General features: G+C 48.8%; 1 protein-coding gene across 6 annotated transcripts in view; it reads right to left on the bottom strand.

Moving 5' to 3' along the window:
* Positions 1–453: 453 nt before the first annotated feature.
* Positions 454–24,364, bottom strand: part of Fam193b (family with sequence similarity 193 member B) — a 31,491-nt gene continuing 7,580 nt past the window's right edge. For 2 of the 6 annotated variants that reach the window (XM_028772176.1, XM_028772178.1), the window contains 9 exons: positions 18,053–18,158; positions 15,808–16,039; positions 14,498–14,885; positions 11,720–11,903; positions 10,619–10,858; positions 4,274–5,279; positions 4,072–4,147; positions 3,022–3,119; positions 454–790 (listed from right to left, as the gene is read on the bottom strand). In XM_028772176.1, the coding sequence (XP_028628009.1) occupies positions 3,023–3,119; positions 4,072–4,147; positions 4,274–5,279; positions 10,619–10,858; positions 11,720–11,903; positions 14,498–14,885; positions 15,808–16,039; positions 18,053–18,158 (2,329 nt within the window). In that variant the 3' untranslated portion in view covers positions 454–790; position 3,022. Of the gene's footprint in view, positions 791–3,021; positions 3,120–4,071; positions 4,148–4,273; positions 5,280–10,618; positions 10,859–11,366; positions 11,506–11,719; positions 11,904–14,497; positions 14,886–15,807; positions 16,040–17,918; positions 18,159–24,364 lie in introns of those variants that run through there. The other 4 variants (XM_028772177.1, XM_028772179.1, XM_028772181.1 and 1 more) reach the window with 4 other exon arrangements.

Raw genomic sequence — 24,364 nt, forward strand, 5'->3', positions numbered from 1 at the left:
AGATCAGTGACTCTCCAGAGATTGTCTAGCCCTTCAGTACTAGACTGAATCTAATACTGAGAGGCCTCATGGATCAGCCTCCAGTGTGCAGAGGCAGCCGCTGCTGAGCTACCCGGCCCACACAGTGTCCTAGGTCGATGGACCTGAGTCCTCCCAATAGGAGACAGGGCCTAGACAGTAACAGCAGCCACAACCTTTGGGCCCAGCCAGACGGTTTGGCAGTTACTTGCTGTCATAGCCTTAGTAACCCCCCATCCCCATTACGTTGGGCTGTCAGCTCCACTCAGGATTGCCTGGGGACTCTAAGGGTTAAGTGAGAACTATGACAGACTGCCTGAGCAGAGTACTGCTCTAGACTCTAGATGGTGACTAAGACAGACCTCTGTTTTGGAATATATATATATATATATCTCCCACTCCCCATTGAGACCAGCAAATAACCACCACACTAACTCTGTGTCCAAATGTTGCTTTATTCACAGTATCAAAAGTTAACAATTAAAAAAAACAAAACAAACAGAAACCAAACACAAAGAGAGCAGTTTTGGGCCAGCAGTGCCACCAGCCCTTGGCTCACAGGCCAGCCCATTCCTCAGGCTGTGTAGCACCAGGAAGCGGCTCTGCTGAGGTCCTCAAAGGCCCCAGCACAGCATGGCGTCCATTCAGCTTTTGGTTGGTCAGGGTGCTGGGAGCTGGGCCAGTCAAGACAGGTGGCAGGGCACGTGGAGAACTACATCTGCAGCTTGAGTTGGGGCCTTGAGAAGACCTGGAGACATCAAGCTGGGCAGGGCTGAGAGGGAAAAAGAGGGCAGGGTCACAGTGAGTACCAGGCTGCCTCTCCCCACCCCTGCTGGCTCTGGTGGCTCTGGGTTCCTATGAATTCTATCCCCAGCTTCTCCCCCGCCGCTTCTGGGTCTGGGGAGGTGGTAATATGCAGAGTTAGCTTTGTTTCTTGGGCTGAAAAAGAGCAACAGATTTCCCAGATGGAAATAGGAAGATTTTCAGTAGAAAGTGAAGTATAAACCTGGTGAGGGATAGAGCCCCAGTCCTGAGGTTCTGTCAACATATGGACAGTCCTTGAGAAAACTAAGGCCCTTGCTGCAGCACACTGGTGCAGCTTAGGGCTGAGTAAGAGCTTGTTGCTCGCAACCATTCTCCTCTTTACAGGTGCTAGTGCAGGCCAGCCCTATATTCAGACTCTACCCAGGTTCAAGGAGACAGCCTGGGCTGGGTCCCAAGGCTGTGTCAGTACTGCAGCCTCCTAGACCTTCATGGAAGATGATGGAGTGGCTCCAGGATGCACACTCATGAGGGCAGGGAAGAGGGCAGTGGCCTTCCTGTCCTGGAAGAGATCAGCTAAGGTAGAAGATGGCTGGATCAGGTTTCTCTGGAGAGCAGTGAAATTCGGCTTATGTGAGGTGTGACCCTTTTTCTCTCCATAGAGGCAACAGATGGTCTATTCCTTACTCTTGTGGTGGTGGAAAAGAAAGGTAAGAGGATACCTCATCTAGAAGATACCCTTGGGGTGTGGTTATTCTCAAGTGGCAAAGGATCAGACTCTTCAAAGCACAGGAAGCCTGAGGTGACCCTGAAGAAAGCAGCTTTAACTTGGAGGCAACACATGCACAGCACAGGGAGCCTCAACTCTGGAGGCTGCCCTAGCTTCAGGCCTCTGTGCTGCTCCGGGGGAGTTATTCAGAATCCAGGAAGCTTACTACTTCAACCCAGAGATGAATTTTTAAAGAACACAAGAGCATAGTGTCAGGTGGTGACCTCAAGAGTATGTGTACAGAGATCAGATCTCCCACTGTACTAGGGGCAGCTATGCAGTTGTCAGACAAAAAATTCCTGATGCAGATACATAGCACAAAATTAGGACATGGAACTGTGGGCCTGAGAGATGGCTCAGAGGTTAAGACCACCAGCTGCTCTTCCAGAGGAACTTGTTCAATTCCCAGTTCCCACATGGCAGCTCACAACTATCTATAACTTGGAATCAGACACCCTCTCACAGACATACATACAAGTGAAACACCAATGCACATAAAATAAAAATACATAGTTAAAAAAAAGGGGTGGGGGAATGGCTTAGCAGTTAAGAGCACTGGCTACTCTTCCTGAGGTCGTGAGTTCAATTCCCAGCACCCACATGGTGGCTCACAACCATCTGTCATTACAGATCCCTTTGGATCTGATGCCCTCTTCTGGCACTCAGGTATGCATGCAGATAGAGCACTCATATACATAAAATAATAAAAAGAAAAGTACACAGACCTGAATAGCCGTGGGCCCCAATACTGTGTATTAGCTGCCTATGTCTTCTGTACTAAAGCTCTCAGCCTGGAGGCTTTCTCCAGTTTTGGGCACCCAGCCCCCAAACATTATCCAGTATGTCAATAGTTCAAATAACGGTGTTTATTTGAGTGGCTGGAGGGCAAACCAGAGCTGCTGTGGGTCAGTCTCCTCTCAAAAGACAGCTTAGCTACTAGTTCCTCAGGAACTTGTGCTACTGGGGAAGAATCCTCACCAACACCTGCAATATTTATCAATGGCCTGCAAGGTGTTACTCTAGTTCACCTGCCTGTCACTGTTCCCTTAGGGCTGGGCTTTTATGCTGCTTCAGGTAGAAGGCATACTCTGCACTGAAGAAACAAGTGAGGCTTAAGCCCAATGCCCAATCATGGGGCAGCTCCATGAAGTCTACTGTTGCCAGGATGCTTTGGGAGGGAGGCTGAGCCCCAGTGGTGACACTCCAAGAAACTGACCTTCAGAAGCAGCAGCAAGATTCAGGGAAGGCCTAAGCGGGGAGGACTGATGGAAGAGCAGAGGCCTTGGTGGGCTGACACACAGGACAGGGTACAGAGCATCAGCAGCTGCATGTGGAGATGTGGTTGCTATGGAGGTGCAGAGATCAGGGCGAGCAAGCCCTAAGCCCAAGTCCCCAGAGCCATCCCATAGAATGGTTTAGATGGGCAGAACATGGGAGGAAGCAGGTGCCGGTGACAGCTGGGGGGTCTCTACCTCACTGAGCTGTGCTAGGAGCAGTTTTCTTGAGGCTGAAGTTGGTCCAGTTCACAGTAACTTTCTGACGGTTTTGCTTTGCAGAATCCAAACAGAACCTATTGGGTTTTGGAAATATGGGTGAAACACAGTAAGAGGTTTTTTTTGCTTTTCTTACTGGACCCCACCTCTGGACAAAACATGTCCCATTTACTGAGAAACCAGCTGGAAGCCCAGAGTGGTACACTGTAATCCCAACACTCAGGACTGCCATGAGTTTAAGGCCAGCCTGGGTTATATGGCAAGACTCAAAAAAAAGAAATAAAAAACAAGTTTGCTCTAAACAGACACTGTGGCTTCCAGGTGTTGGGGTTTGACAGGCTTGAGAACTGCTGTCCATGAGGCCAGGAGACATCGCATGAAGACAGCTGCTGTGAGGTACAAACTGGCCTCACCTCTACCTTACCCTCCTCGCTGTACTGAGCAGGCTTCTCCTCCCTTCAGACCTTTGTACATGGTGTCCCACAGTTACAGACACCTTCCAGGATCACTGCTGAGCTGAGCTCAGCTCAGCTACTCTTCACACTTCACCTCAGTCTCACCTCTGCAGAAAAGGCTCCTCGAACCCTCAGGCTGGTTTGAAGGCTTCCACCAGTGACCTCATCATACCATTACGCCTCTAATGGCACCAATCACTGGGATGTATAGTTCTGAATCTCTCTAGACATTTCCTAGAGCTTAGCCCACCAGAACAGAAGAAGTACAAGTAAAATAACAGCTCTGGGGATCTCCATGAGTTTGTGGCCAGCCTAGTTTATGTAAAGAGTTCTTGAGCAACCAGAGCTACACTGAAACCCTGTTCCTGGGTGCTAACACGGCTCCTTCACCTCATGCCTTACACCTTCTCAAGTGATCCTCTTGCCAAGAGGCTCCCTGGGTTCAGGCTATGTGGAAGGGCCTGGAACGGCAATGAGGAGCCCTATGGATTTTCTCTGGCTTAAGACACAATATGGGGCTTGGGCATGGACATAAGTTCCCCTCAGCTGGGAAAAGCAGACAGCACACACCTACCTCTTGAAGTATTCCACCTCTCTGTCGGTCTCATCCATCTCCACCCCATCCAAGTCTTTGGGCAGGAACACATCGTCTAGGAAGACACAGCCAGGAGGGCTCAGTGCCTATGGCCAGGCCTCTGGGGTCATGCTGGGACTGCCCTCCACCCCATGGCTTGGTTGGAGTGGGGGTTCAGCCACTTGGTTCCTGGTGCACTCACCCAAGGAGGAGGCTGACTTCTCCTGCTTGTTTCGGCTCCGGCGGCTGCGGCCCTTGCCCTGGGACAAGTTCTGTGGCCTTGCTGGGCCGGGGGTCTGCTCAGATTCCTGCTCCACAGTCCGTGCCTTGGCCCCACCTGGCCACCAACTCTGCCAGGAACTACCCTTCTTGTCAGTTTTGGGGCTGTCAGCCCGAATTGGTCCTGGCTGGCTTCCCCGGCTGCTCTCTCCAGGTTCTGCACCACTGCCCCTTTTGGTAGGCTCTGAGCCCTTGCCTGGCTGCTTGGGGCTAGATATCTGGCTCTTGGCACTGGGAGCCTCTAGGTTGGTTGGAGGCCAGGGGGCTGGACTCGCCTCAGTCTTCTTTGCTTGACTTCCCTGTCTCTTGTTCTTTCTTGGCTTTCCACCTGTGGCCACAGGCTCAGACAATTCCTGTTTGCAACTGGGAGCTTCCTTTGGACTTTCCTCAGAGCTTGGGTTGTCTGGGTTGGGTGTCTGGACCCTGATCATCCTGGACAGGTTGGGCACAGTGTTGAGTCTTCTGACGAGCTCATTCTCAGGGATCCCAGGAGGGGGGCCCATCCCCTCTGTCCATGGTGGGTGAGGGTCTCTCCTTTCTGCCCATGGTGTGACTGGCTCACTTGGAGCTTGTAATGTGTGGCTCTGAGGGGACCCTAAGGTCAACGGGGACAGGTCAAGGTTGATGTCAGGCTGTTTGTGAGAGGAGCCGCTGAGGTCTGAAGGGGTTAGGGTCTGAGCTTCCACAGTCCCCTCCTTACAGCCACTGCTCTCCACGCTGAGCTCACGCATACTCAAACTGGCACAGAGGGAGTCTTTGATGGTGCTGTTGGTCTCCTGCAAGCGGCTGTTCAAGATGCTATTGACCCCGTCCAGTTCCTGGTTAGGGCACTCCAGGAGCCTCTCCCTGGCAGGCCTTGGCTCCTGGCTCCCAGAAACACGATTCACCTGCTTCAGAGCTTCTGTTGCCAACCGGGCCTTCTCTTTTTCCTGTCAACAGAAGACACAGTTTCAACAGAGGTCTGCTATCGATCAAGTACAGTGTGGTACATCAGCTTGGGACCTAGCTTGGCCATTTGCTGAAGACAGAGACTCATGACCTTCACATATTCCTCAACCCTGCAGGGATGGGTGGCGATGAAAGCAGACAGATATCAAGTCTCTGGGGTAGACGTGCACATAACCTCCTGAGGGTAGCTCTGGACAGTTTACTCGTCATGAGCCTGTGTCGGTTCTAGGGTCTAAGAGGCTAGGGTCTGCTTCCCAAGTGTGGGTTAGTATGAGCTTGAGTGACTTGTGTACTCCCTGTTAGGCCCCAGTGGACTCATCTACAAAACAGAGATGCTAACTGTGGGCTAAAGAAAGCGGAGATGCACGGCTGTGGAGAGGCAGTCTCTTCAAAGCTGTCGGGGCAGGGAGATGTGTTCTGATGCAGTCTTAAAGGGGAGAAGATATAGGAGCCAACTGTAAGTGTCCTCCTGATGCTGCATTACTGGGAAGGGGCATCTCTTAGGAAGGTCTTTCACTGCTCAGCCAGCCCCACATATCCAAGCCCATATCTCAAGTATGTCTCACAGCATACCATGATTAGTGACAGGTAGGGCCCTCACCACAAGGTATAAAAGCAGTTCCTGAGCCCAAGAGTCTGGCAGGTCCCAAGAGGTTGAGTCCTGTTAATCCTCTTTAACAGACTTGAATCAGAAGAATGGAAATCTATCTATGGGCTGAGTTATCTGAATTTCTCCACCTAAACCCAAGTTACCAGGAGGCTAACAGAGCCTAGGGGTCAGCTGGGAAGGCTGTGGTGGAGTACCATCATCTCATGTGTCTCCAGGTGACCTGCAGAGTGAGGGAGAGAAGACATGCCTCCACCTCTGAACCACCTTAGAGAAATTCTTCTGCCCTGGTGGCCAGCCATGTAACCTCTGTCTCTTCTGAACACCGACTACACACCTAAGCTCAGTTCTTTATGGCCCCTTGGACTAATCACTCTTTGAATCTTAATATCCAAGTTTGTAATTTACAAGAAAAAGTTGCTCTGAGGGTCTGTAAGGGTCCAAGTCTCCTTTCTCATGTGGCAGGACTCTGCCTACTCAGGCAGGCAGTGAGCAGTGGGGCCTGGAGCAGTGTCTGCAGAGATACTGGGGCATTTGGAGGCTGGAGGGATGCTCTTTCCCTCTCAGAACAAGCACAGCCTGCTTTCTGGTTGTTATAGAGAAGAAAGTTTTTACTCAGGAATGTTTGTTTCATGTCTTGAAGGTCTGCGAAGTCCTGGTATGGAGAGGGCCTCCTCATCACAAACCCTGCCATCGAAAGAGCGGCTCCATGCACAGACCTGGCTCCCTGCAGCAAGGCATCCTTAACCCTCACCACTGCCCTTGCTGTTCATACAGACGAGGAACTTCAGCTTTGGCAAGAATACAAAACTGGTTCAAGATCAGGCGGCTAGTATATCAGCAAGGACTAGCTCATGGGTTCTAGACTTTTTGGTCCCTTTTGCTCATTGGCTGTGAGACCTGGTCTGTCTCCCAGCCTCAATCAGCCAGGGAGGAGAGACATCTAAATGGACTGCTTAATTTTGAGTGACAGTGTCAAGTGCTACAAGGCAAAACGTACAAGGTGCTTTTGAGCCAACTTGGATCAGGCTGCTTCACTGGACAGAGTGCTGCCGGGCACAGACACAGGGTGAGTGGAATTACCCTGGGAAAAGAAAGCACCCTATGCAGAAGTACAGTTGGAGCCTAGAGTTTTGTTCTGCTTTCGTTTTGGCCAGGGGAGGTGCGGTGTGGAGGGACCTTGGGAGGCAGGAAGGTAGGGTAGAAAGTAAGGCTGCGATGAAGCTGGGAAGCTAAGCAGCAGCTGGATCTAAGATCTGTAGGCTGTGCAGAAGTCTGGGTTTGAGCCTGAGGCAACCAATATTACCAACTGAAGCCATTAAACACAGATGCTGTGGTGGAAATCACGGACAGGGATTCCCAGTGTTCAGCAGGAAGGTAAAATGACACATATCCAGGAAACATCACCGACAACCACAGCTGTGGCCCACATGAACCGAGCATTCACACGTGCTGGGGCATTCTACCCAGGTTCCCATGCAACATTTCGTGTCATCCTCCCAACAGTCTACGACTTAGGCTCCTGGTTACTCTTATTTTCTAGATGGAAAAACCGAGGCTTAGAGATGAACTGATTTGCCCAAGGTCATACAGCAAGTGTGATCAAGCTGAGCTTCAATCTCACGTCAATTCCAAGGCTCTCTGCTTTCAGTCACAGTGCACTTCCCCATGACAGTGCCCACGGCTCAAGGTCAAATAACAGAGTGAAGTGGTCCCCTTTACTGAACAGACAATGGAAAAGAAAAGGCAGGTCTCCTTTGTTATGTACTGAGTTTGAGGCACCTGCCGGATGTCCCCAAAGAGGACCAACAGTTATCAGAGATGCCAATGTCATTATAGCTAGATGGATTTTCTTCCCTAGAGAGATATGATCTGCAAAATCTAGGTGAGGGACAGGAACTCACGAGGGAGATGGAAAGCGGTCAGAGAGGCTGGTGAGGAATATGGAGAAGACGGTGACCCTACTGCCCCCGCTCGCATGAAAGTCAAGGAGCAAGGCTTAAAGGGGAGCACACGTCAAAGGTCGACTGGTGGACATCTGAGACATACCTTGGATTCAGTCTTCAAGCGGAGACTGAAGGAGTGTTTGGTAACAATGGAAACGGTGAACTGGGATGTAAGGAAGAGGAAACACACTGGGAAGGCGGGAACTGCCTGCCTTCGACACTCAACAGTGGGCACAGTGACACATGACGGGAGACAGAGCAGAGGAGAGACTGCGGATCCCTGGGTTTGAGCCTGAGGAAGCAGTTTACCAACTGAAGGCTTTGAAAATAAGAGCAGGTAGCCTGGGCTGAGAAAGCAAGAAAGGACGACACAGGCTGGGTAGGACAGCTCTTCCTTTAGAGATGAGGAGGTATGTCCAATGACCTTTTCCTTGCTGGAAACAGAAGTGAATGTATTTGCTGAAGAACAAGGGAGGGCAGCTGAGAGCCTCAAAGCTGGAGAGTTAGAGGTCTGAAAACAGGGCCATGGGAACAGGCGAGAAATGGAAGACCAGCCAGGCTACACGAGAGTTCAAGCCCGTGGGGGACTACCCAGCGGAATGCTATACATACAGTTACATGCTATCCTCTGGGTATGGAAGGGGAGACAGTGTAGGATGGACCAGGGATACAGTTTTTCAAGCAGATGTGTCAGAAAGGTAACAGGTAAGGAATTAAAGAACACCAGCCAGAGAGTGACTGAAGTGAGCTTACTCAAGTGAGTGCTAGCTTGGCCTGGGAAGAGGAGAAAGGGTCAGAAGACAACACTCAGTGGACAAGAAAGGATGGATCTTAGGTTGCAGATGACACAGCATGGGTATAGCTTCAGAGCATCAGGGATTAGTGCCTAAAGGTAAGAAAAGGAAGTACTGGTCTGAAAGTGGGATGAGGGAACAGGAAGACTGTTGCTTTTACCTATCTCCCCAAAGTTCTAGCGAACAAGCAGTCACTGCTACTGGGGAAACTGGATTCTTGATGGCAGCCAAACTAGTTAAAAAGGACCTCAGAGAAGGGCTAACATCCAAATGCATAACAATAACAGTCTCTGATCTCACACTGAGACCACCTCTGTATGTTTGTTCCTGGCTACAAGGCTTAGGTCTAGTGGGCAGTGACTGCAGGCAGCTCTGGTGAACAGCAGCCTAGACTTCCCTGAGGACTTCTGCAAAGGAGGACACATCTCAACTGAGCCCTGGAGCAACAGTCTTTCAGGAAGGATACACAGGGTTATAAAATGCACACCAGACCTGGGAACTGTGGAACATGCCTTCTAGGGACTGCTCAGAGGCCAGAGACCACTGCAGGCTGTGGAACACTTCTGGAGGGCAGCTTGGGGTGGGAGCAAAGGAAGGACGACCATTCTCTGAAGGTAGCAGCAGGGCCTTTTGCTTAACTACTTGAGGCTGCAGAAGGATCTTGGTTGTCCTTGGGCTGGAAAGATGGAGAATTACTTCTGCCTTCCAGAGCTTTAGGGTTGTTTGACCACCCAAGAACTGGAACTAACTGGCTGTGAAACCAGATCTCTTCAGATTGTGGTTCCTGCCTGTGGCACTGAGCAGATGCAGCTGGGGGTAAGCAGGTGAAGTAATGAAGCCGCAGGCGGCTCGGCATCCAGCCCTGGGGTTCATCTAGCGGCAGGGCTGGCCAGGAATAGCTCCCTGGGTTTGATCCTCCATGCGGAGTGAAGCGGTGCACTCCCATGGCTTCAGTTCCATCCCTGCTCTGGCAGTGGCTAGCCTCACACCTCCACGTGCACTTGGAAGTCTCACAGGAACCTGAGTCAACGCGTCCCAACTACATCCAGTGTCCTGCAGCTGCCATGCTGGCTCAGTCACAAAACTATGGTCGTACTGACTCCCACCTGGGAGACCCCTGAGGGTCTTTCATGCTGTCATTAGAGTCCCGAGCTTGTCCATTCTCTCTCTCTCAAGTCTCAGTCCCAGTCTCCATCACCTCCCCCTTGGTCTTGTCTTTTCCTACCTGGAGTATCAAACTCAGTTTTCTTTCCCTCACCTTCCAATCTGCCCCGTTTCACCACATTGCAATCAAAATACAGATTTGAGAGAGTCAAGCCTCTGGTGACACCCTCTTACTTGGAGGCTAAAATCAAAGCTGCCATTCCTCCAGCAAGGCCTCAGAGGCTCTCTTCTGTTCCCACTACCTGCCCTACTTCTCTGCTGCTTTCAGCTCTACCACACTGCTGTGGGATGTGCTGTACCCGTTGCCGTTGCCCTTATTCCTGGGACCCAGCTGATGAGCCACGCCCTTGTAAAGCCATTCCTGGGCTTTACAGGACAGGGCACTTCCCTCACCCTGGTACTTGTCACACCCTAATGCCTCTGTCCAGTTTTGTGTCAGTCTCCTCACTGGACTGAGTTCCTCCCAGGGTGAGAACGTAACTGTTACTCTCTGGCTCCCAGTATTTGTGGGTGTGCTTGCTGAATGAATGAATGACCCCATGGAGCAGCAACTCCTCGGCCTGGAGGACCTGGAGGACAACCAGCAAGCAGCCCGCGGCAGAGACACATTTCTTGCTCCAATTCCTTGCTCACGGGGTTTCCCTGACCCTGATGCCTCCCAGATTCATTCAGACCTTCCCACAGTAGTGAGGATACCAAGGTTTTTTCAGCAGCCAGCACCACTCATACCCCAGAGATCTTAGGGCTCAGGGTGAGGGAGTCCTCAGGGAGGAGAGGCAGTAGAGCTGAGCCCCCCCCCCCACACCCACCTTCTTTTTCAGCTTGTGCCGGGCCCGCTTGGCAGCCCTGGCGCTGTTGGGGACTTTGGGCTCCGTGCTGTTGATGAATTCCAGCAGCTCATTCACATCTCGGTGGTCGACCGCAGGCTCCCCAGGGAGCCCGCCCAGGCTGCCCCCCTTCATTGGAAGCTCCTCTTTCCGCCTGGTCAGCCTTGAGCGGAGCTTCTCCCGGATCTCAGTATAATTCCGGCTCGTCGGGGCAGAGAGTGGCTGGGGGAGGGGGAGGTGCTGACATTACACCCTGGGCCTGGGAGGCCCATGGCACTCCCATCCGCTGGCACCATGTATGTTGTGAGAAGCCAGATAATTATTCTCTCTAGCATCAGCCACCAAGGCCAAATGGCTCCATCCTCAGTCGACCCTGAGCCGAAGCAGTGGTAGGTCTGAAGATGAGGGCAGGGCTTAGTGATCAAGCACTGGGGAGCCAGGGAAGCATGTTGGAGCCCCGGCTTCATCATTTGGAAGCTGTATGACTTTGGGTGAGTCACTCAGTTTTTGTGAACCTCAATTTTGTCACCTCTAAAATGAAGACAACAATGCCTCACTCAAAGGTGACTAGTAATTCTGAATTATCTCCACATTTCCTATCCTAAACTGCTCTACTCTAGGCAGCAGCCTTGTCCTCATCTCTTTGTGAGACTTCTGAATGGCTCCTGTCTGGAGACACATGTACCCTGACCTGAGCTTCCTTGGTGCCATCTGTGCTCATGGCCTGTACCTCAGCTGGCTGTCACACTTGGGGACCTTTGCTTCCACTCTGCCTTCATCATGCCCAAGCGTTCACTTCTCTGGGATTACACACGTATACATACTCATCAGAATCATAGCTTTCTCTCTGCCACTTCCTCTCCTTTTGCCTAAAGAAAAAAAGTCAATCTTAAGAGAAACCACGAGAAGAACACAGCCAATAAAACGTTAAGATATCCCGACCTCACAAATGTGCCTCCAGGCGGGAGCAAGCAGACGTAGGTGCCAGGACTCTGAATCCCAACATGGCGATCACTGGCATGATCAAGGGGTCTCTCCTCTGCCCCTGGCTGCCCAGCCCTCTGCCCAGGCAGGCTCACTCACCGCATTGTGGCCGAAGAACTCACAGTAGCAGCAGTCACAGAACTTCCCATCGCGGGGGTGGGTGGAGGACGAGGTGCAAGAGCTGCGCTCAGAGCTGCTATCCTCTTCCTCGCCCAGACCCTCATCTGCCTCACAGGCCAGGCCACTGTGTGCAAATTTGTGCCCCTTGCACCCAGGGTCCCTGCTGCAAGGGAGAAGGGCCCAGAGGTGAGAGTGGGTGGTGTAGGCACAGAACATAGCAGGAGCCTAGAAAAGTACCCCAATCCCCAGCCACCATTCCAGCTGCCCTCCACCACTTGTAAAGATCAGAGTCTCAGGTATCACAAATAAAGTCTGACCCTGTGCAAGTTTCCTGCATACACCTATTTGAGGGTCTACGTGGATACCTCCTCTCGAGCTCACTGTTTTACCAAGCCTTGTAATAGTGGGCTGTTATCATTTGTCTTTTAAACTAGTGAACCTGCCACTTGCATTCTGGAGTCAGATTACACAGCACAACAACCTTGCAGAGCAAGTGTTGAGTGAACAGGAATATGAACTGACTCATGGGCTGGTGGCTCTTCTGGTATAGCCCCAGATGATCAAAGAGAACAGTTTTTCTTCTTCTTGTCCAGGTCCTTACAGCACACCTGAATCTTGTATCTGTGTCAGTAGGTAGAGCTTCCTTACTCAAGAGCTCTGTGATGAGAGAAAGCAGGTGTGTCTCATGGGCCGCAGACTACAAGAGCCACTACTGCTCAGATGGAAACATACTCAGCATGACACCTAGCCATCCTTGAGTCCTCTACAAACCCACACCTTCTCTCCACTTAGCACTGTGGAGACTGGGCACAGAGCACTTGGCTTATCTGCCCACAGGTAGCAAACAACAAACTCCTGTTTCCCTGTGCACAGAGTTCACGCTTTCTCCACTTACATTCTGCCTCTGAACTCTGGCAATGAGTTGGGGCAACTTATATTATAAACAATATTTTCCCAGGGCAAGGATGAGATAGGCTGAGAGGTCCCTGAATCAAAGCTGGGAAGAAGCAGAGCCCCACGATACAGCAGCAGGAATACTGCAGAAGCTGGTCTCATATTTGAGGGAGAAATAAGAGTAAGGTGACAGTCTAGGACAGGCCAGGGTAGCCCATGTCTGCTTCTGGAAAGGTTAATAAATACGGTAGGGTGTAGAAAAGCAGTAGTTGTTACCAATGGTGCCTACAGGACTTTATTTCACCTTCACCAGTGTTCTGAAGATACAGTGGACTGCTACTCTTCACTGGTGGGTACGTGGATTCGGAGAATCCTATAAAAGCAGTTCTCCCAGCTAGGCTCTTTCCTGCTAGGGATCAACCTCAGGGCCTTCTGCACCGACTACAAAGGGAATCCCCAGCACACACATGTGCTCTCCCTCCCTCCCTCCTCCCCCTTTGGATAAAATTGGTCTTTCTAAACAGCTGAGGCTGGCCTTCAACTCTAGATCCTCTGGCCTCTGCTTCCCAACTGCTGGGATCATAGGTGTGTAGCACTCTGCATGGGAGAAAGCAGCGTGCCAATGTGTGTTAAGAAGCCTTCCAAGAAATAAGAATCCTTCCAAGAAACAATGGTGAAAAGTATAAAAGAGGGAAAAGCTTTAGGGCAGGACAGCTTTAGATGGTATTTTATAATGACGGAATGACCTAAATGTTCTGCAGCTGGAGACCAGCGAAATTAATATTCTCCAGTGCTAAATACTGAGGATTGAGAAAAAAACATAGGAATACGGTACTCTTAGTGAAATGTCCAAGTCTGTGCTGACATCAAAAGACATGTGAGAGCACACGTCAAGAGTGGTGGCAGCAGGCAGTAAGATCTCAGACCGGAAAATACAGATCTATAACAGTGTCAACCTGTTACAAAGGCTGCCTTCAATACACTCACTTTCAAATAAAGGCTAACAGAACCACAGAGCTGCTTCTGGGGCTCTACAGGGCCCAGATCTATTTAAACCCAGGCTTATCACAACAGGACTTCTCTTAGCTACAAATTTGGAAATGAACCAGTGATGGCACACACCTTTAATCCTAGCACTCAGGAGGCAGAGACAGATCAGATGGATCTCTGAGTTTGAGGCCAGTGTGGTCTACAGTGAAGAGTTCCAGGACAGCCAGGACTACACAGAGAAACCCTGCCTTCAAACACAAAAACAAGTTGGAAATGCTTCAATGTCCAGAGATGGAAAAACATTAAAAAAAAAATTATGCTACAACTGTACAGTAAGATATTACAGGGATACTTAAGTCTTAAACAAAGTTTTAATTAGGGAAATAATCACGATATTTAAGAAGTGTTGCCACACAGGCCAGAGGTGGTAAGAAACACCTGTAATCCCAGTAGTAAGAGGCTAAGGCAGGAGGATCACAAGTTAGAAGGCTAGCTTGGGCTACATGGCAAGAACCTGTCTCAATATGAAGAAAATAAAATTTGCTACATAAAATATTTACCAAATATAGACTAAATGATGCCATTCATATACAGAAGTATCTTCAAGAAAACAGGCCATAGTGCTCGAAGTTTCTCTTCAGGTTGTGAAAACCCTTCCCTTTCTTACATCACCTTTAAAAAATTATAATTGAAAAAAACGAAAAAAAAAACCACCCTAAATTTAGAGCTTATTTGTTTTTAGTGCTAAGGAATCCTTCACAGGCCTACTCTAGCCATTTCTTCCAGCCCAATCTACACTTTGTTCTCAGCGAGTTTTCCAAACCCTTAGGCTCCAGTGAGCAGGGAGTGGCGCCTTTCATGGCACTCACTTACCTGTGAGTGCTAGGGAGTGGCTGAGAGCTCGGGGGTGGGAGGAGAGGCCCACCACAGTGCCCGCTGCAGTGCCCGTTGCAGGGGTGGCTGCACCCCGAGAGTGGTGGAGGCATCTTCAGGAGTGGCATGCTGGTGGAGGGCAGATGAGGGCTCTGACATGGCCCTGGGGAGTGGGTGGCAGTGGCAGCAGCCATAGGGCACTCTGAAGCCTGGGCAGGGAAAGGTGCTGCTGGGGTGGTGGGCAGCAGGTGTGGGTGGGACGTCGAGCTGAAGGAACCAGGGTGAGAAGGAATCAGAGATGCTGGATGCGGGGGAAGGCCAGTGGGGCTATTAGGGGGAGCAGTGAGGTCTGAGTGCTGGTGGTGCTCCGAGACAGGGAAAGCCTCACCTGTAGGTGGAGGGGAGAAAGATGGGTCAGATCTGGAAGGAAAGCCCACAGGCTCACTGCCACATCATCCTGCTTCCAGTGACCAGAGGGCACAGCCTATAGCACAAGGTGCCCTAAAGTGTCTGGGCAGGCATTCTGTCGGAATGGTTCGAGCATCCCACGCCTACAGAGGATGCAGCTCAGCTGCGGTATGAACAGAGAGTGTCCACTGTTTCTCCAAGTCTCTTAGGCTTAAGAAAGGAAGCTATAGCAACCTTGGGATCTACCTCAGGCATACATGGACCAGAGCAGCCAAGGTATGCCTGACAAGGCTTTGAGGAGTCTTCAGCTCATGGACTGGAACAACGTACTCAATTCACATAACTATAAGACAGTACCATTTGAACAACTCTCCCGTTCATCTAGAAGTATGGCAGTAATAATCCAAAAGCTTTCTTTCTCCTCTGAGTCTTGAGTACTGGTATTGAGTTTAAAGAGATTCCTGTGGCCTGCCAGCCTGCCAGTCTTTCGGGGCAAATAGTGCTGTCTTATCTATCCCTAAGCTACAGAACAAGTCCAAGGAGGCCTCAAATGAGAGGCAGCTCAGCCTGTCAATGGGATAGAGGGCAGGTGTACACGACCTAAATCTCATTTCCTGAGGCTTTCCCAAGGTACTTGTTCCCTACACAGTATCAGGAACACCCTGGGCCCAATGTCAGTAACAACAGTGAGGGCACACTTCTCTGTCAGCAGTATTTTGTAACTTCAGAGTCTTGCAGAAGGTCTTCCAGAGATAGTGAAGGTCTTGGTTGTCCTGCTGCCATCAGAACAGGTCCATGTTTACTTATTTTATTAACCGAATTCCTCACTGACTGAGCCAAAGTAGAGTCAAACAGCTACCTACATAGAAGGGGGCCCAGAACTTTCCAAAGCTTAGACTCACCAGGGATGGCAGGAGGACTCCCAAGCGAGCTGCCTGGCACAGCCCCGCTGGAGTGTGGGGAATTCCAGAGGCCTGAGAGCTTATGTGCTGACAGGAACGAGCTGGGATCCCAGTCCCCTGAGTTCCCATGGCAGGAAGAGGAGGAGGAAGATGAGGATGAGGAGGAGGACGAGGATGAATGAGAGTCACCCCCACAAGACTGTGATTTGCAGGATGTATGTGACAAGGAAATCTGGAAAGGAGAAAGAAAAAGGCTCATGGTCAAACAGTGTGCTGACCTGCTCTGTCAGGCCTTAGGTTACGGCTGAGGCACAATCAGCATAGGCCCAGCACTGGTAAGGACTATGGTGTTCCTGGTTGTGTGACTGTGTGGACAATGGGTAGAGCATCTACCATAGGTAGACCCTAGCTCTGAACAAGGGCCATCTGATGGTGAAGAGCTGCCAAGAAGATGAAAGGACTTTAAATCACAAGTGTGGTTTAGTGCTCATGCTCCCCTGGCCCCTTTCCTTCTTCCTTCAGGTTATTTTTTAAAAATGTTTGAGACTATTTTTATTTTATGTGTATGAGTGTTTCTGACTGTATGTCTGTACACACAGTACACTGAGACCAGAAGAGGACATCAAATCCCCTAGGACTGGAAATACAGTAGGTTATGAGCCACCATGTGGGGTTCTCTGAGAACCAAACTCCAGTGCTCTGGAAAGGGCAGCTAGTGCTCTTAACCACTGAGCCATCTCTCTAGCCTCAGACTTTCAATTATTTTTAATTCTTTGGGTATTTTTTGAGACCAGGTCTTTCTATGGAGCCCTGGGTGTCCTGGAACTCACTAGGTAGGAAAGGCTGGCTTCAAACTCACAGGAATCTGCATGCTGAGCACTGGGGCTGGAAGGGAGTGCCACCACACTCAGCCCGTCCTCCGTTAGGATGTACATCTGCATATGATGTGTGCATGTGCGTGTCTGTAAGTGCAGATGTTTATGAGTCACAGAGCACAAGTAGAGGCCAGAGGCAACTTTGGATGCAGGTCTTCCCTTTCCATCTTGTTTCAAACAGGGTCTCCTTGTTGGTTTGCCATTGTGTAAGCAAGGCTAGCTGGCCCACCAGCTTCCAGGACTGTCCTGCCTCCACCTCCCATTGTACTGCAGGAACATGGGGATCACAGATATGCTCTCCCCCATCTGGCTTTATGTGGATTCTGAGGACTCAAACTTAGGGCCTCAAGCTTGTGTGGCAGATGCTTTTTCCCTCTGAGTCACCTCCCCAGATCAACTGACTTCCTTCCTTCTTCTCCAGCACTAAGGAATGAATCCAGAGCTTTGTACACACAAGACAAACATTTTACTACTTAGCTACATTTCCAGCCGAGTCTGGGTGAATGGAAGTCTAGATAACTGGAAGTCTGAGTAACTGGAAGTCTGGGTAAATGGAAGTCTGGGTAAATGCAGAGTCTGGGTGAATGGAAATCTGGGTAAATGGAAGTCTGGGTAAATGCAGAGTCTGGGTGAATGGAAGTCTGGGTGAATGGAAGTCTGGGTAAATGGAAGTCTGGATAACTGGAAGTCTGGGTAAATGGAAGTCTGGGTAAATGGAAGTCTGGGTAAATGCAGAGTCTGGGTGAATGGAAGTCTGGGTAAATGGAAGTCTGGGTAAATGCAGAGTCTGGGTGAATGGAAGTCTGGGTAAATGGAAGTCTGGATAACTGGAAGTCTGGGTAAATGGAAGTCTGGGTAAATGCGGAGTCTGGGTAAATGCGGAGTCTGGCTAGTTGACTCACACGGCAGTCTTTCAGCTTCTAGTCTTTACTGATATCTTCTGACTGAGGCACACCTCAGACCTCCACTGATCTGTTTCATACTGCTGGCCTTTCAAGTGGCCACCAAGCTAAAGGCATCAGGGTCAGGTGACTGACAGGATCAAAATTACCTACATCCACTAGTAGGCCTGTCTCTTCTTCCCTCAAATCTGAACCCAGCTTGCAAATATTAAGTGCAGTCTGGTGGTTTCTCTGAGCAGCCTGGGCAGAGCCTCCTGTGGCCAGGGGAAAGAGCTCAGCTTCCTGAGGGAGGGAGCAGCTCTGCATCCAGGGTCACCTGTCAGCTGTTACCTACCGCCACTGCATGGTCTCCACCTGTCTGCCTCTCCTCCTCCATGCTCTTTCGGCAGCTCTGGCAGACCCATAGAGGCATCTCGCCTAGGAGATTCTTGACGAGCTTTGGCATGAAGTCAGGGGGCAGCTTCTCACCCTGCAACACCAGTCCATTTTGTGAAGGGCCTTCTTCCCAGCCTTTGCGCTCCCGGTGACACAGCAGGCAACAAGTCTGCACAGACTGGCTGGAGGTAGGGGGAACCTGTCCAACACACAGACACAGGGGTTCCCAGGAGGGGGAAAGGCTGCCTTAGAACGATGCTGACATCATTAGTAACACCACGTATCACGTGCCAGGCACTGACAGGCACTTTAGAAATATAAGTTAGTTTTAGTCCTTGTGACAGCTCTGCAAACCAGGTGTTTTTATTCCCATTTTTTCAAGATGAAGAAACAGATTTCGAGAAGTTAAATGAGTTGCCCAAGGTTACAGAGCTAGTGAATGGTTGAATCCCAGTAAATGTGACTCCAAAACTCATGCTCAGATGTCCTCAACATATCAACAACTACAGAGATCCTTCTTCCCTCTCTGATGAGCCTAGGAAGGGCCACAGATCTATGCAGGCTACAGACCAGTCCTCACCTAGAAGGAAGATGGACTTTCTGTCCTTGGAGAGTTAGGAGGAACATGTACGTTTTCCAGAGAGATGAACAATTAATTCCTTTAGCACTGCAGTGGGATTTTAGAGAAGGATTTGTAGAATTGGTAAACAAACAGGGAGAGACTGACCCTGGGTAAGGATGGTGGAAAAAACCCTGGACTCTGGGTCAGACAGACATACACTCCATCTCAGCCTCAGCACGAGTAAGCTGACAACCTTGAGCAAGCTATTTAACCTCCCTGAGCTCTGCTTCCTACCCACCCTAAGAGTTGTACAGGCATGCCACCGCCCAGGCCCAGTAACTGAGTCAGCCTGTTTCTTCCCTCTACGACAAATCTGACCCAGTCATTTCCACTGGAAGGTTTCCTTTCACACTGGGGTCCTGGCTGGGAACCTACTGATATTTTTAGGTCCAATTAATGATTTCCTCTATTTTCCAGCCCTAGTCTCCCTCCACTGACACTGCGCATGGCCCATCCTTTGGACCGACAGGATGTTAGCAGACAAACTGCAGCACCAATTTCAATAGAGTATATGCACGTCTTGTATCTTTGCATGGATGCATGATCTTGTGCCTCTGACACACCATGAGGGAACAGCCAGACTCCTGCCTCACAGGTGGGACCTGGAGAAAATAGGAGTGGTCCTACCTAACCAGCCAGTTGACCAGATCTGAGTGAGCCCAGCTGAAGGCCTGACTAGACAGGCCTGCTCAGAGCTGCAGAAACACCCCATCAAGCAGCAGGTTTAGGAGAAGTCGTGAATAGAGTTGTTTTAAGCAACTAGGTTGCAGGTAGTTTGTTCATAGTAACAGACAACGAGCATGTAACTTCCAAGTTTACCCTCCACTAGGTAATGTGTTTGTAAGGGTGTGTTGTTTCCTGTGACATCACCTCCTCACAATGAATTGGGACTAGAGTATCCTTTTGTCAGCCAAGCTGTCATCCACTAACCTGGGTCCCAGTGTCTCACCAAAGAAAGGAACCAGCAGTGACAATGAGAGTACGAGGAAAGACTCAGGGAAGTGTAGGGACTGGGGAGAGAGTCTCCAAGATAGACATTTCACAAGTGGAATTTATAAAACTCAGGTCAAACACTCTGCCAAAGGGCTGCCTCAGTGAGCAAGGCAGCTGCTTAATGGTGAGTGCACACGGAACTCATCCGTGCCACTTCACAATTATGGCAGCTAACGAAGAAGGGTTGGAGAAATGAAGGCAAAGGAGGACGTTCTGAAATGTAAGCATAAGCATGTATTTGCTGTGTGTCTGCGTGCACACAGGTAAGATGACAAGTTGCTAGAGTTGCTCTCACCTCTCACCATATAGGTACTAGGGGCTGAACTCAGGCTGTCAAGTCTGACAGCAAGTTCCGGTAGCTGTTAAGCCATCTCACGGACCCAAAGGGGGAGCTTTTGAGAACAGCACTTAGGACACTTTTCAAAGGTGTAGGGTGAGTTATAGTTAACTGCAGGAAGACAGAGGAAGGCCCAGCATGCAAGGCTTAGTACCTAGTGGTACAGAAGAATGCCATGGGCAACCTGGGACTAGGATCCTCACAGCAGCCCTCACCTCACAGGGACGTGATGCTCCTAAAGTGTTTTCTTTGTTTTATTTTTTGAAACGGGGTCTCATGAAGGCCAGGCTGGCGTTGAACTCATTATTTAGCAAAGGGTGATCCTGAATTCCTCGTCTTCCTGCATCGACTTCTAAGTGCTAGGATTATGGGCATGTGCCAGCATGTCTGGTCAGGAAGAGAAGTTTGAAATTAGTAAAAATCTTCCTTAAACCAGTCTTCTCTCCTTTCTCTCATGCTAGAGATCAAAATCAGGAACATGTACATGTAAAATTTTTATATAGTCTATAAAGTACAATATGTAGGGATTTAAAATATTTTGATTTTATGCTTTTTTTTTTTGAGACAGTGTCTATGTGGCCATAGGGTAGCCCAGAACTCGATTTGTAGGTCAGGCTAGCCTTGAACTCTAGAGATCCACCTGTCTTTGCCTTCCTAATGTTGGGACAAAATTCAAGTACTACTATGCCTGGCTAATATATGACTTTGAGCAATAATTCAAGGGCATACTGTATACCCCACAGTACAAAAAAAATGCCTTCTCAGGGCTGGAGTGATGGCACAACAGTTAAAAGCACTGATTGTCCTTCAAGAGGACTTGAGTTCAATTCCCCGAAGCTACATGGAAGCTCACAAAAGTGTCTGAACTCCATTTCCAGAAGGCCCACTACCCTCTTCTGGCCTCTGCTTGCACATGGGCATGTACATGGTACACAGTCGTACATGTAGGTAAAATATTTATATACATAAAAATTTTAAAATGCTTTCTCTACTTTCTTTCAAAAGCAAACACAGAATTGTTATGATTTTACGTGTGTGACCAATGTGACTGTACTCAAGAGTCACAGTAATTGTGGGAAGAGCCAAACGTTGGCTCTGGTGCTCACCCTGCGACCATCATGCAGAAGCTGTCTGATACTGACCAGGTCCTACTCACTCACTCTGCTCATCTAGAACGGGATGAAGTCCTAACTGTGGGCCAGCTCTGAGAATGCAGTGTGATAAAGAACCTCCTCCAGCTCAAAGCACACAGTTCTTGGCTACACAGAGGGTACTAATTACATGACAGGAAACAAGGAAACAGCACATCACTACCGAATCTTATACGACTGAGAACTAGTCAAATACAATGAATGCAAGATATTAGAAATCTTTTTTTTTTTTGGGGGAGGGGGACTTGGGGGTTGACAGGATCTCACAGTATAGCTGAGGCTGCCCTTAAACTTGTAGTAATGCTCCTGCTTCAGCCTTCTATGTGCTAGGATTACAGTTATACACTTGTCTGGCTTCTGTTAAACATCTTAGTCTCTCCTTTAACTCCAGGAAGTCAAAAGCTTAAGTCCCCCCAATATCCTGCACCTCCCTGCTTCTCCTATTGTTAAAGGGGATCTTCTACTTAAGACCTGTTCCTCTCCATTTTCGGACAAAGAGTTAAGGCCTTAAAGACCTCAGCATACATCCACACCCTCTAGACAATCCTAGAGAGGAATGGCTGTCCTGGAGCTCACTATATAGATCAGGCTGCTCTCAAACATGTCCGCCCGCCTTCCCAAGTGTTTCCTATTGAGTGCAGATACTCAGTGCAGCAGGGCCTGACTCAAGGCTAACACATCAGACCTGTGAAGCATCCTCCTAGCATTACGGTTGGCAGGCAGCTTGGTGAGACTATCCTTGAAATTACTGCTTCCTACAGACAGCAGGTTCTCACCTCTCTATCCTGTCCCTCTACCTGTATGGCTCCAATTCAAATCTGCAAGGATTATAACAAGATGTTCCCAGATGAGAAAATAATGACTCTTTCTAAAGCTAAATTAGGCCACAAAATAAATGAATTAGCCATTCATGAAAGTCATTCTATAGGGCAGGCTGTCTTTCCTGATAAAAAAGCAACAGACAAGGAAGCTAATTAAGTTTTAATTGAAGCAGACACCACCTGCACTGCACAGAGTTGCCCAAAGGTCTAAGTAACAGTAGAAAAAAACCACTCAGTGAGAGGGATCAAGACAGTAGGCACTTAATTTCTAAAGTAGGCCCTTTGGCTGTTTGTTCCTAACAAGTCTACACCAGGGATTAGCTATTCACAATGCTCTCTAGTACACCTCACTTATGACCCACCGTGCAATTTGGAAGGGCCACCCCCCAAAGCCCTCAGGCTTTGGTGTCTTTCTCGGGATACAAGATGCTATGGGGATAGGAGATTTGCTGTTTTTTTTTTTTTTCTTGTTTTGAGAAAGGGTCTCGCAGCCAGGGATGGGGTATGGGGACAATGGCATACACACCTTTAATTTCAGCACTTGGGAGGCGGAGGCAGAGGAATATCTAAAGTTTGAGGTCAGACTGGTCTACAGAGTGAGTTCCAGGACAGCTTACAGAGGCTTTACAGAGAAACCCTGTATCGAGGGGAAAGAAAAGAGGCAAGGGCCCTCACTATTAAGCCCAAACTACCTCTGAACTCAGTCTTCCTGCCTCAGCCTCCTGAGTGCTAGGACTATAGGTGTGTGCCACTATATCTGACTGTCTCTTGACATTTTTATCTCTGCTTTACTTTCTATTTATTTTTCTAAGTATGTTTGTTATTATTTTTAATTATGTCTATATATGCTTACAGGTGCTTTTGAAAGTCAGAAGAATTAGAGATAATTTGTAGGCAGTTGTGCGCCACCCCAAAATGGGTCCTGGGAATCAAACTCAGGGCCTTTGCAAGAGTAGTTCATGCTCTTAATCACTGAGCCATTTCTCCAGCTTTCAGTCTGAAAGTACATTGAGAGTGTGTGTGTGCGTGCACAGGTGCATGTGCGTGCATGCAGTATGGGAGTACATGTACACAATGGCACATGGGTGAAAGTCAGAAAACAACTTTCAGGAGCAAATTCTCTTTCTACTATGTGGGTCCAAGAATTCACCTAAGGTTATTAGCCTTAGCAGTATGAATCTTTAACGCTGAGCCCTCTTGCCAGCCCATATCTCTGTTTCATTGTTAAAGGTGGTGAGACTCCTAGGGCCTAAGATATGTCACAATTCCTTTAATGCTACAGCTGAGCATAGCTCTGGCTCAGGGCTCCTTCTAACTGCAGTGCCCATTATTTCTCAATCCTGGCAAGCGTGGTCCCTTATGCCTTGAGTCTGTGAACCCAGGCTTTCAACATGCTGTTCTCCAAGCTGTATTGTTATTTCTGAACAAAAACATGGCCATCGAGTGAATGAAAACATCTAGTATTTTTTTCTTCACAAAGGCTCAGGGAACTAATTCCTAAACCCAAACTCCCTAGGCAGCAGCTAATGTTCCCACTCACCTTAGATTAAATTTCAGAGCCTCTCGGGTGAAGGGTTAGTCTAAAGCAAAACACAAAGAAAAAACTCTAGTGGTTCTGTTGATTTTATATCTTGCCAAAAAGATTTCTAGATAACTGTTTCACACTTCAAGTGAACCCAGAGCCTCTACAGTGAGGGCTGGCTCACAAGAACCTGGCTATAGTGTGCACATCCCAGGGCAGGGGAGGCAGGGCTCAGGAATTTGTGGCTACTGAATCCAGTGTTTCTGCTACCCTACAAACTCAAATACTTCTGTGCTTGGTCCAAGAAGCATTAAGTTAAGGAAGTTTCTTTTTTCATTCCATACAATACCAGTTTTACCTTGAGAGAATGTCTTTGTTATTTAGACAAGAATATTAGCAGACATTTCCTCAAAAGAATAAACAAAGTAAACCCATTACTTCAAGAAAAACTGTCAAGCATTTGTGGTCAATGATAAAAATTCAAGCTTTCAATCAAAAATTTAAATTCCAAAGTCAGGCATGGTGGCTCATACCTCTCATCCCAGCATTTCAGGAAGCTGAGGTAGGAGGATCATCAAGAGTTTGTGTGTGGCCAGGCTGGGCTACAGAGTGAGAATCTAAACAAACAAAAACTTAGAATTTGGGAAAGCTTATACCACTTCCCATGAGCTTTAGAGTGTCTCAATACTTGACTGAGGAATTGGTTTTTAACAAATGTTAATTTTTGGCATGATAAATAAAATCCATTTTCTGAATGACGAAAGCATGATTTCACAGAATTATACATTTGTAAGGAATCCATCTGAAGTGCTAGATGTACATCAGATTTTATTGTTTTCACTCTTGTTTGGAGGTAGGGTCTTACTACATAGCTTTGGCTGGTCTGGAACTTGCTATGTAGACCAAGCTGGCTTGAGCTCAGAGATCTGCCTGCTTTGGGGATTAAAAGCATGCACAAC

The sequence above is a fragment of the Grammomys surdaster genome, unplaced genomic scaffold (assembly GCF_004785775.1).
Source record: "Grammomys surdaster isolate TR1022 unplaced genomic scaffold, NIH_TR_1.0 211, whole genome shotgun sequence".
Taxonomy (NCBI): domain Eukaryota; kingdom Metazoa; phylum Chordata; class Mammalia; order Rodentia; family Muridae; genus Grammomys; species Grammomys surdaster.